This window comes from Leptosomus discolor, chromosome 10, assembly GCF_034619465.1.
Source record: "Leptosomus discolor isolate bLepDis1 chromosome 10, bLepDis1.hap2, whole genome shotgun sequence".
Lineage (NCBI taxonomy): Eukaryota > Metazoa > Chordata > Aves > Leptosomiformes > Leptosomidae > Leptosomus > Leptosomus discolor.
Genome location: NC_141400.1, coordinates 24,862,263 through 24,874,930, shown reverse-complemented (window position 1 = coordinate 24,874,930; position 12,668 = coordinate 24,862,263). Strand labels below are relative to the sequence as shown.

The 12,668-nt window shown below is 47.0% G+C and overlaps 1 protein-coding gene across 1 annotated transcript; it reads right to left on the bottom strand.

Moving 5' to 3' along the window:
* Positions 1 to 5,235: 5,235 nt before the first annotated feature.
* Positions 5,236 to 12,416, bottom strand: LOC147414822 (uncharacterized). The gene is given in 3 exon segments (XM_086470987.1): positions 5,236 to 5,885; positions 5,887 to 6,758; positions 12,057 to 12,416. Coding segments are annotated over 2 exon segments (1,356 nt in total). The 5' UTR covers positions 6,673 to 6,758; positions 12,057 to 12,416; the 3' UTR covers positions 5,236 to 5,315.
* Between the last annotated feature and the right edge of the window lie 252 nt (positions 12,417 to 12,668).

Below are 12,668 nucleotides of genomic sequence, written 5' to 3'. Positions count from 1 at the left end.
CAGCGGCAGCACCGCGGGGGCCGGGGCGTCTCTGCGCGTTCGCCGCGGGGAAAGGAGGTTCGTCAGCGCCTGGGCTCTGCCCCAGCCGATGCTGAACCAGACCCGACGGGACCTCCTGGGCTGCAGCATCTCCCCCCGCAGCGAGGAGCAGGCGAGGCGCAGCGGCTCCCGGCCGGGCTCTCACGCAGAGAGTCGCGGCGAGGGGCTGCAGCCTCCCCCTGCCCCACGGGGAGGAACTTGCCCAGCTTTCGCAGTGTCGCAGCCCGGGGCTTCTTCCAAAGCGCCCCCACAGTCATAACCCCTTCGTTATCCTTGCCTGCACTTTGAACAGCAAAACCAACAGCCCGCGCCTCTTCCACACCTAATCCCCTGCCGGCTTTTCCTCTGGGCAGGAACAGCAGCCGTCGGCACAGTTGCCGTTTAACCGCAGCCGGCAGCTCAGCCCCACACAGCCGCTCGCTCACTTCCCCCCGGTGGGACGGCGGAGAGAATCGGAGGGGTAAAAGTGAGAGAACTCGTGGGTGGAGATAAAGGCCGTTTAAGAGGCAAAGCAAAAGCTGCGCACACAGGCAAAGCGAGACAAGGACTCCAGTCACCCCTTCCCATTGGCAGGCAGGCGTGCAGCCCCCTCCAGGAGAGCCGGGCTCCACCACGCCTTACGGGTACTTGGGCAGACAAGCGCCACCGCTCCCAACGTGTCCCCCTTCCTTCTTCTTCCCCCAGCTCTTTACTGCCGAGCATGACGTCACACGGTACGGCACAGTCCTTCGGTCAGCTGGGGCCTGCTGTCCCGGCTCTGTCCCCTCCCAAATTCTTCCGCACGCCCGGCCTGCTCGCTGCTGGGGCAGTGGGAGAAGCAGAAAAGACCCGGACGCTGTGCAAGCACTTCTCAGCGGGAATGAAAACTTCCCGGGATTATCGGCTCTGATGCCAGCACAAAGCCATCGTCCTTTGGTCATCAAAGAAAAAAAGAAAAAGAAAAAAGCGCGGGACAAGCTGTTTTTTCCCCCCACAAGGCTCCCAGGCGGGGAGAGCAGGACGGGCTGACCCAAGCTCCAGCCCGGCCATGTCGGAGCCGCCTCACTCCTCGCCACGGCCCGTCCCGACCCTGACGCGAAGCCACCGGAGCTCCAGGGCGCACCCCTGGGGGCCCTGGCTCGGGAGAGAGCGGGGCCGAGCCGGAACGGCTCCCAGACCGCCTGGCCCGCACGGACGGGGCAGCCCCGCGGAAACCTCTACCGCGCCCTTCGCTCCACACCCGCAGCGAAACCGCTCGCCACCCGGGGGGCCCCTCCCCTCCCCGCACCCGGGCCGGGCCGGGCGGCTCCCGCACGGTCGCTGCCGCCGCCTGCCGCCTCCCCCGCCGCTACCCGAGGCCCAAAGACGGCCCTGCCCCGGCCCCGCCGCGGGCACCGCGGCCCTGCCTGCCCCGGTCCCCGGCGCTCCCGCTCGGCCGACGGCTCCTCCTGCCCCGCGGGCACCGGCACCCGCGGCCCCGCCGGCCCCGCGCGGGTCCGCGCTGCGCCTGCGCCGTCCCGCGCCCCGGGCAGCGGAGTCCGGCACCGCCCGCCCGCCGGGAGCCCCGCGACGCCGCCGGGGCCGGGGCCGCCGCTCCCCAGCAGCCCCCAGCGAGCAGCCGGTGGCTCCGCCGCTCTCCGCCGCCCAGCCCGGCCGCCAGCCCAGGCCCGGGCCGGCCCCGCTCTCCCCAGCGGCGGCCCCCGCCGCGGCAGCGCCGCCCCGCCCCCGCCGGCCCGCCTCCAGACCCATCAGCACCGCTGGCACCGCACGTGACGTCAGCTGTAAATTCCAGACCCGACTGCCGAGCTGCAGGCATTCCAGTCACAGCCTTGTCAGGCTCATAAGCCTTCACGGGCTGTTTCACCGCCGTCCTCGGCTCCAAGATCCCTCCCAGCACTCCCGCCAGCACCCCCTTTCTTCTTGAAGGCTGCCACAAAGGGAACCAAGGAAAAAATCACGTTCAAAAGCCCAACCTAAAGAGTGAGCAGTAAAAGCAAAACCCAGAACTGTTAAGATAATCGCTGTTCAGAGGACAAATTAATGTGCAAGGTGCCTCAGGCACCAACGGTTTGGCTCTTCCCACAACTACCACGAGCAACCCCGAATGCAGGCAAAGCTCTCAAGGGCAGGGTAAACAGCTTCTTCTTTGTTCTCCTCAGCCCCACGCACCCACTGGTTAGATACCCTTGTTAACTGAAACGGGACTTCAAGACTTACCTGTTCATTCTCCAAATGTTAAATGCTAAAGGAACACTGTTTAAAAATTCTGCAAATATTCTTTACTTGAAGTTTGTGGTTTACGTTAAATAGGTGTATGCTGGTGATTGGCTAATTATTTGAAAGAGTTCCAGGCCATATTTATTACTTCCTTACCAAGCAGCCAGCAGACACCTCATATAAAATGAGAACAACAGAAAGCAAGTCAGGGAGTTTCATCTCCTGAACCACGACACTTTGTCTAGGAAAACATTCTGCTCTACAGGCAGAAGAAGAATGACGTGTTACACACAGATAATTACTGTTTGATCCCCAAACTGCACAAGTAAAACACAGTTGAATTATTGATGAAATGAGCCTTCAGGGTACATGAAAGCATAAAGCGTAAATATTTCCTGAACTGCCAGAAGTTCAGCCGTCTGACAAATACCAAAAAACATGGGGAAATGGGAGACTGAACCTCCCCCCCTTCTGTCTGCTCGTAATGCAGCAAAAGAGAAACCACAAGATCAAGTTGATGTTCAGCTGCTCGGCCAACAGGAAGGGAAAGTGCCTGTCACAGAGCCCTGATAGCGTCACCTTGACAAAAGCTCCTCCACTGGGTGACACTGGGGTATCATCTCTAATTTGGTACAGTCAGTCAAGAAGGGCTCTGAGAGATGCACGGCCAGATTGGAATGCATCCTGTCTGATAAAGAGGAAAATGAAATATGAAGACAATTCTTTCATTTACAGCCCGAGCAAGGAAACCCACCAACTCACATTAAATGCTGGTAACACTAGCAAGGATACAGTCACAATTATAATCTCAGCCATAAACAAACATACTCTCATTCAAAATTTCTTAGCGACGTACAATTACAAATAACATGTTATAATGACCCATGAGATTTCCAATCAACAGAATCGCTGTTAAGCTCCATAAGAGAGGCCACACAGAGTAACTCATTGTATCTTTCCATTTTGCATAGTTAAGACCAGAACGAACTACAACTGTTAGAAGAGAACAACAATCATTTATTAACATACAGCCAAATAATACCAGTCCAGTTTGGAAAACAGGGAGTAGATTGATGTGACATTCTAACTTATTCTGAAGCAATAGGAAAAACCAGCCTCACCACAAGAATGGGACAGCTGTACACACATGGACATACAGAGTTGATTTCTTTTTTTTTTTTAACAGAACAGTCTAATTCTCGGTTTAATTAAAAATACCTATTGATGTGCATAGGTATGTGTGTGTGCGCGCACACACTCACAGGGTAGATTTTTATCATCTCTATTGTGTAGCAGAAAATGGTGCTATTCACACCTGCCCCTGGTTTCCAATGACACCCAAGGGTTCTCAGTACCTTCGAAAAGATTAAAGTTTGTGAGAAAAGATGAACCACTCACTTCCCTAAGCTTTCAACCTGTCCCAGGCAGGCTGAAAACCAGTAGCTGTGCGCTATCCCAGCGGAAGGCTCTAACGGCTGGAAGGCTCACACGAGAACAGCACTGCCGCAGGAGCGGGATTCTGGCTCCAGTACTGAGGGAGCACGTTGCAGGGCTTTCCCTTGAGCTCGCTGCTGGATGCTGGGTGTCCCAGGAACACAATTCGTTGGCTTTGCAATACGCAGCACCAGGGACTCCACACGATACTGCACAACAGGTTGGATATAGTCACTGTAATTTCAGAAATGCAGAGTAAACACGGCTGTATCCAACTGTGCGAGTACACACTCACATTTCCTGAATTTAAAGCATGGACAACCAGTTTTCCAAAATAAACAGCCATACTCTCGCTTCTACGGTACATTTTCTATCACATACAGTGGAACTTTTCCATGTGTTTCCTCATCATTTAGCCCTAATAACTGAAAATCAAGTACTTCTAATTTTTACCTATGGAAAAATAAACACCCAACAGGCTGCAACAACATGTACGGATGGCCATGCTGCAGTCAGGGAACAAGCGTTTACTAAACTGTATTTTTGTTGGACTTGCAGAATACTGAAGAAAACACAGTATAACATGCAGCTGGTGACCATTTTCCCGGTCATCATTGCAGGAATGAGGCACTGCATTATTATTTCAACATCTGGGAAAACAGAGAAATGACACGGGAGCTGTGTCAGCTGGTAATTGTGCCTCCAAGCTTTTAACCGTGAGGAGTAACTAGAACGTGCTTTGCAGCAAGAGAACTAAGGGGAGAATCCAAGTTAGCCCATTTCAAAAGTCTGCTGCTTTGCTCTGGGTATCGTGCTTTCTGTCTGAGGATGCCACAAGTAGTACAGGAAGCATAAAACCCCCAAAAGTTTAAGAACTGTCACCTTGTTCGAGACATCACAAAATGTTGCATGTGGAGGTAGCAACATGAGAAAAAAACAGCCCTATTTATTTATTACTCAATGCTTTAGTAGGGCTTTAAAAGCACTGATAGCTAGGTATTCACTGTGTCCATTCACAATAAAAACGAAAATAGCTGAAAATTACACACATGGGTGGCAAAGGACTGAAAATCCCAAAATATCAAAGAACAGCCCCATGTAATCCTGATTCTGTTCTTTGTAAGCAACTCAATCACTGCTCAAAAGCCCTCTGCCTGACGCACTACACATTCAAGTATTGTACTGAATGGCTTCGGTCTAATTTCTTTAACTGTGACGTTATCAATGAACTCAGAGAACCAGCAGCTTTAACCAGACCCTGCTACCTCACAAACAGGTTGGTGCGGGAGCTGCGTGAGAACACTGGCATGATCAATGTGATCTAACAAGTGAACCTTTATTTCCGTGTTTCCAGTGCAATTTATAACCCTCGACCACACCCAATAAATACTGATTGGCTTCATCGCAAATAACAGCCCATAGTCCAACCTGACTGGCCACATTACGAGTCATGTTCAAGTCACGTTCACAGATGTTCACACCCATCTTCTTCAAGAAATTAAAACTGCGTCATTAATGGCGGCTGTCTCTTCTCCTGCACCTGTAAGATGTTGATGCCCCCTGCACCAGAAGTTGTTTATGCTTTCCGCAGTTCCGGTACGTCCCAGCTCAGATTCTCTGGAAAGGCTGGATTGTTCACATGTCCCTTATTTCATAAATGTCCTCCCACACATCCCCCTTCTTTGTTTTTGAACAATCCAGACTTGTTTTACAGCCCGCTCGATCATTGAGCTTATGTACCGTAGGATACAAGGTAGCATCAGCAGTACAATTAATATCATGATAACAATAAGGATACCATACTTTACCCAGTGTAGTAACCATTCACTTATACCCCAAGAACTCAACCACGCGTCCAGCGGGGAACGATCAATGCCAATCTTTTTAATATTCTTTTGCAGATTTTGTATGTGCTTGTGAATTGATTGAGAATGATCAGAAAGATTCATGCAACACAATCCCTCAAATTCTTCGCACCCATGACCTAATGCCAATAACAAGAAATCTATGGCCGCTCTATTCTGTAATACTGCATGTCTAACACTATCTACATCTTCCAGCAATTCTGTTAGTATGCTTGAGGTCAGATTAATTTGCTTAGCAGTCCAGCATGCTAAATCCGATAGTTCTCGCAAGGCATTGCCTCCAGCAGCTCCTGGCAAAAATAACGATAAAGCAATTCTAGAAGCCCTTCCCAAAAGCTGCACGTTATCGTTAACAATCAGGCGTCAGCTGTGATAAGTCTCTCTTTAAGCGATTACGACTTCTAAGCTGTAGTATAGAAGGTGCAAAAAGTGTCAGTTTCCCAAGATAACATGGCCCCCCAATTACTTTTTTCGGAATCCCTTGCCACGCTCTATCTCCGCAAGTTAAAAAGATACCCTCCGGTAACGCCTTAGCACTACCATTGTTCCAAATACTCACTTCGTTCCCTAGTGTTTCCCATCCAACTGCTCCGTCACAGTAACCATTTTTGCTCCTGTAATCATACCATGGGGAAGGACTGGTTACGTTCGTCCATCCAGTCCAGTCAAATTTTTTGTGCACATCACCTCCTATAACCATTCTACCTGCAAAGCCAAAGCAAGAAGTATTGCCATAGCTAGAACCTACCAAATCTAATTCCTGCGGATCCCGCGGTAATGTTTTGTTGAGGTGTTGAATGATCAATGCCGTTGCCAACCCCGTCATATTTTTACCTCCTTTTTTACAATTAGGCAGAACCTGGGTTTGTTTGAATATTGCAAAGTATGTGCGATTGACAACACTTTCGATTAAGATGGAACTATTTGAGACAAACCCGGTCCAATCTCGCGGATCGAAATATGGAACTCCAACCAAGCATGTTCGGAAAGGATCAGAAGGAGTGGCCATAGATAGACAAAAGGCATTGTTCCCTGTTTCATTGGCCCATGTTACCCACATATTCTGTCGGATGTCAATTCTATGCAGAGCAGTTGTCATCATCAGTAGACTGCAGGCTATCACTGTTTGTCTCCACATCCTTGTTTGTGTCCGGTATATATGGCCTCACCCACTTTGCTGGAACCCACAGTGGTCCATTACCTGTAAGTAAGCACATATATCCCCTACTCATTACTTTTAATTCTGCTGGTCCTTCCCATTTTCCTGTTTTTAAACCCTTATAGAGCACTAGGCCTCGTGTTTCTTCCTTCCAGAACGAACCCATTCCTCTGCCGTGCATTAACATTGGTGGCTCCTCACTGTTCCCTGCTAAGCATAAAAAATTCAAAACATACAATGCTTTCATTAATCGATCATTAGGTGACCAACCCTGGGTTCCTCCTTTTTGCTTTAACAACATCGCTTTTAGTGTCTGGTGAGAGCGCTCAACAATTGCCTGACCGGTAGGAGAGTGAGGTATACCTGTACGATGGTTAATACCCCAAAGATTGCAAAAACGTGCAAAGCGAAGTGAAGCATAAGCAGGTGCACTATCTGTCTTAATTTCAAGTGGAATGCCTAAAACAGCGAAGCATGCATAAAGATGTCGCTCAACATGTCGTGTGGTTTCTCCCGTCTGTGCGGTAGCCCAAATTGCCATAGAGTAAGTATCTATACAAACATGCACATGTTTCGAACGTCCAAATTCTGCAATATGAGTTACATCCATTTGCCATAGCTGAAGCGCATGCAATCCTCGTGGCTTGACACCTTGACCCAGACCAAAGCCTAATTTCTGACATGAAGCACAGGATTTAACTATACCTTGTGCATCTGCTAAGGGAATATGGAATTGTTTGTGAAGCACTTCAGCTGACTGATGGAAAAAATCATGAGACATGCGAGCTCGTTGAAATGCATCTACAGGTGGTCCTGCCCATACAGGCGCTACTAACTGATCAGCACGGTTATTTCCTACTGCCAAACCTTCATTAGCTAGATGACTACGAATACGCATGATAAAGTAAGGATCAGAACGCATGTTCAATAAATGCAGTAACTGACTTAACCATTTGCCTAAAATTGGATTAGATACTGTTTTTAACACAGCTCTCTCTAAACGACGCACTATACCTACTACATACAATGAATCAGAAACAATATTAATAGGTTGTTGCGTCCAGTTTGAAAATGTCCATACCACCGCTTGTAGTTCAAGAGTCTGTAGTGAATCGTTTGAGTCTCCTTGGATGATGTGTTCCTCCCAGGTACCTGTAGGTGATTGCCATGTACTGACGGCCTTTTTTGATTTTCGTCCTACATCGGTGAATATTGTAAGTCCTTCCACTGGAACCTCAGATAATTTTGGAGTTGAAACAAAATCTTGATTAGTTAAAAATGTTAACATTTTGTGAGCAGGAAATTGATTACTTAATTGGCCTGAAAAGTCACATAATGATGTTTGTAATTCCATAGAATGTCGTAAATTCCAATCAAGCCAGACAGATACAACTGGTAACACTATTATTTCTGGATCTTTCCCTGAAATCTCTAGTAGTCGTGATCGTCCTTTCATCATCAGAAGAGCAAGTAATTCAATTCTTGTTACAACAGTTTTATGTAATTGCCTAGGTAAGAAAAGCCATTCCAAAATTGATAAAGGGTCAGTTTTTGATTTGTCCCATTGCATAATAAGAGCAAATGGATATTTTCTGTTTTGACTAGAATTAACAACCATTAACATAATTGGTTCGTTCTTTACAAATCTTGATCCATAATGAGATGTTAATTTTGCTGAAATTGTTTGTAATGCAGTTTTTTGAGATGGGCCGATTTCTCTAAACTCATTTGCATGATTGCTCGTTCCCAACAGTTGAATCAAAGGGCTTAAATCATCATTAGTAATTCCACAAATATTTCGTACCCACTGGATGTCACCAACCAATCTTTGTACATCTGACAATGTTTTAATGTCTGTTTTCAATTCAATTTTCTGTGGCCTTATTTGGGATTCAGTTATAATCCATCCTAAATAGTACCATGGAGCTTTTTCTTGAATATTTTCTGGAGCAATTTTCAATCCTTTTTCTCCTAATTGGGCAATGAGTTCAAATATGAGCATTTTTGTGTCCAGGTGTTCCCCAGCAATTAATATATCATCCATATAATGATATATCAAGTACTGTGGATACTTTTTCCGAATTGGTTCTAGCGCCCAGGCCACAAACTTTTGACACATTATAGGTGAATTTTTCATGCCTTGCGGCAGCACAATACAATGATATCTTTTTGCTGGTTCAGCTCTATTCACAGAGGGTACTGTAAAGGCAAAACGTTCCGCATCATCTGGATGTAAAGGTATTGTGAAAAAACAATCTTTTAAATCTATTACCAGTAAATTCCATTTTTCTGGAATCATGGATGGCGATGGTAAGCCTGGTTGTAAGGCTCCCATATCCTCCATTACTGCATTTATAGCTCGTAGGTCATGTAGAAATCTCCACTTTCCATTTTTCTTTGGTATTGTAGAAACTGGAGTGTTCCATGGACTTACTGACTGCACAATATGGCCTGCACACAATCGTTCTTGTACTAATTCCGAAATTTTGAGCAGCTTTTCACGGGTGAGCGGCCACTGATCAATCCACACTGGTGTGTTTGTTTTCCAGTGTATCTTGAGGATAGGCTGCTCCCCAGTGGCCGCAACTAAAAAGGGTGAGTCACAATTTGTGCTTTCATTTGGCTTAGTAGGTCTCTGCCTACCAGTGTAATTGATGTATTTATGACATAGGGCCTAGTAGATACCTGCGCCCCATCTGGAAATGTGAATAAAATTACTTCTTTGCTAATTCTAGTGGACTGTGTCCCTCCAATACCAAACACACCCAATTGAGAGCTAAGAGTTGGCCAAGTAGTGGGCCAATTGTGTGCAGCTATGATTGTAACATTAGCGCCAGGATCCATTAACATTTTTCTAGTTATTTTAAGTCCATCTGGTCCTGTCATCATTACCATCATTTCAGGTTTTGTCCGTTTTAGATCCAAAGCAAAGTATACGTCTGGTCGACCAGCAGAGCCGAACCCTCCATCGTTGCGTTCGATGTCATTGGATGAAGGTACACAGGCATGGAAAGGCACTAGTTGAGCAATTTTGCTACCTTTTGGAATAAGAACAGGTGGAGTTAATGTATATACTATGATTTTAATTATCCCTGTGTAGTCTGCGTCAATAACTCCTGGTAATACAAAAATACCTTGACATGATGTGGATGACCTGCCAATTAATAATGCTGATAGTCCCTTTCCTAATGGTCCCTTTAAATTTGTGTCTATTAAGGCTACTTCAGTATTGAAAAGTGTTGAATATATTACGGTTTCCAGATCCACTCTGGCAATTCCTGAGGTGGCAGCACGGAGGGAACTGATTCCGGATTTGATTTTTGAGTCAGAATTGGAGCGTGTGCAGGTAATAATCCCCGATTTACTGTCATCGCGCGAGGGAATAACACGCTCGATTTCCAGTTTCCCTACCTACGGCAGTCACGAGTGTGGTGATTATCCTTTTTGCAATTTACACACCAGTTTTTACCAGCGTGTTGAGCGTGCTGTTTACATTGGCTTGCAAGGTGACCCATTTTTCCACAATTGAAACATTTCTTTTGCTTACTTCCTGCCATTCTATTAAAGAAGGGTCGAACTGCACTGTATACCGCAGCAGCAAGCATAGATGCAGTACCATTGGTGCGTTCTACAACTTCAAGCATATCCGCTACTTGAGCATCTCTAGGTAGTGTACTTAAAACTCTTTTTGTTTTATCATTAGCATTTTCAAAAGCAAAAATTTTAAATACCTTTTCCTTCATTGCCTCATCCAAATCTGGATGACTTCTAATAACCTGATATAAATGATCAATAAAAGAAGGAAAACTTTCTTGTGGACCCTGCTTAATGTTGGCAAAGGAATATACTTTTCCTGGTTCCCTGATTGAAATCATTGCTTGGTAAGCTAACTGCTGTGATAATTGTAATACCTCTCCTAAGAAACCTTGTTGTAAAGCCGCGCTCGCAAAAGGACCTTGGCCTGTTAACATTTGTGCTTGTACCCCATACAATGGATCCCCTTGTTGCCTTGGTCGTGCAGCCTCCTGGTCACAGAGTTGTTGCCAGGCCTTGGAGAACATAAGCTGTTGAGAAGGGGACAAAAGCATGTTAGCAATCTGTTGTGAATCAAGTGGTAACAAAACACCTGCTGTAAAAATAAATTGTAATAATTGCTGAGTATAATTAGATTGAAGCCCATATTGTGATACTGCTAAACGTGCTTTTTCAAGGATTTTTCAATCAAACGGTTCCCGTTTTCTACCTCCTGCTTGATCTGTAACAATAGGAAAGGCAGATGGAAGAACATTTCCTTCAATTAAAGCATCACGAATAACTCCTTTCCATCTTCGTCCTGGTTCTTGTTCATTTAATAACGTATTTGAAAATGAAGTAGTTGGCACAGGCATTTGTGACAAAGGCACTGGTGGTGACGATGGTACAGCAAAAGGATTATTTTGAATAATAGTGTCCGGAGACTCTTGTGGATGTTTTTTATTATGATCTTCTCTAGTGTTCAATTCCGATAGCTTGTTCACGACTTGCCGCAAAAGCTCATCAAACAGCTCTTTTTTCTCTCTTTCGTTTTCCGGAAGAGAAAACTCTTCCTGTTGGCGAGAGGGGCGGGATTCTGGGCGGGATTCTGGGCGGGTCACTGTAACGCGGGGGTAAGGGCGGGATTCTGGGCGGGTCGCTGTGACGTTGCCATAAGGGCGGGATTCTGGGTGGGTCGTTGTGTCGTCAGGATAGGGGTGGGATTCGGGTGGGTCTGCTGGCTCGCGTACTTCCCCCTTTTCTTTGCCCATGCCCCCTTGTAGTTTCTCCACGTTCTCTTCTGAGTCCCTTCTTACTGCGATTGGGTCAGCGCCGTTATGGCGCACCTCCTCCTCCGAGGGTGCGGTCCCCACGAAGGCCCCACTAGCCCCCGAACTCGCGGTCTGTGTCTGATTAGCAGGGGTCAAGGGAGGTGGAACAGGAACAGAAATTTGCGTAGAAAAGGTAGAAGTAGTAGTTGTTGGCGAAGAGTCGCCTGAGGAGGGGGTAAAGGCAGCAAAGGCAGAAGCTGCAGCAGCCCTTTCAGCTTTCATACTACGCAACATCTCCATAAGCAATTTCCATAACGTGGCGTACTTGCCTGCTTCTTTTGCTCTCGCTCCCCCAAAGCTTATATCTTCCCATAACTCTTTTACCTATGGCCTCCCACGTAGCGAGTTCAAAAGCAACTCCCACAGAAGGGATTAAACTTCTATTCCATGCCCATAATAACAGCCCTTTAAGAGCCGAGGATTCATACTTAAGTCCTCTCACTGAGAGTATGTGCTGGAGCAGATTTAGGACAGCCTCCTGTTGCTTGTCCAACCCCATCTGTCTCCCTGACCGCTCACCTGATCAGGGTGAGATTCCGTAATTGTTTCACGACGAGGTGCGCACCTTCCTTTTCTCTCCTCCTTCCTGGTAACTATGTGAGTCACCGCTTAGCGACTGGACGGATCGCTGATACTCTTTTTATCTTTTTTTTTTTTATTACTCCGCCGGGGCAGTGGATCTCTTTCGGTCGGCCTTCCACCCTCTTCCTCTCCAAGTCTTGCAACTTTGTTCTGAGGAATCTGAGGGTCCCTGTTCGGGCGCCACTTGCGGGAGCTGCGTGAGGACACTGACACGATCAATGTGATCTAACAAGTGAACCTTTATTTCCGTGTTTCCAGTGCAATTTATAACCCTCGACCACACCCAATAAATACTGATTGGCTTCATCGTCAATAACAGCCCACAGTCCAACCCGATTGGCCATATTGCGAGTCATGTTCAAGTCACGTTCACAAATGTTCACACCCATCTTCTTCAAGAAATTAAAACTGCATCATTAATGGCGGCTGTCTCTTCTACTGCACCTGTAAGATGTTGATGCCCCCTGCACCAGAAGTTTTTTATGCTTTCCGCAGTTCCGGTACGTCCCAGCTCGGATTCTCTGGAAAGGCTGGATTGTTCACATGTCC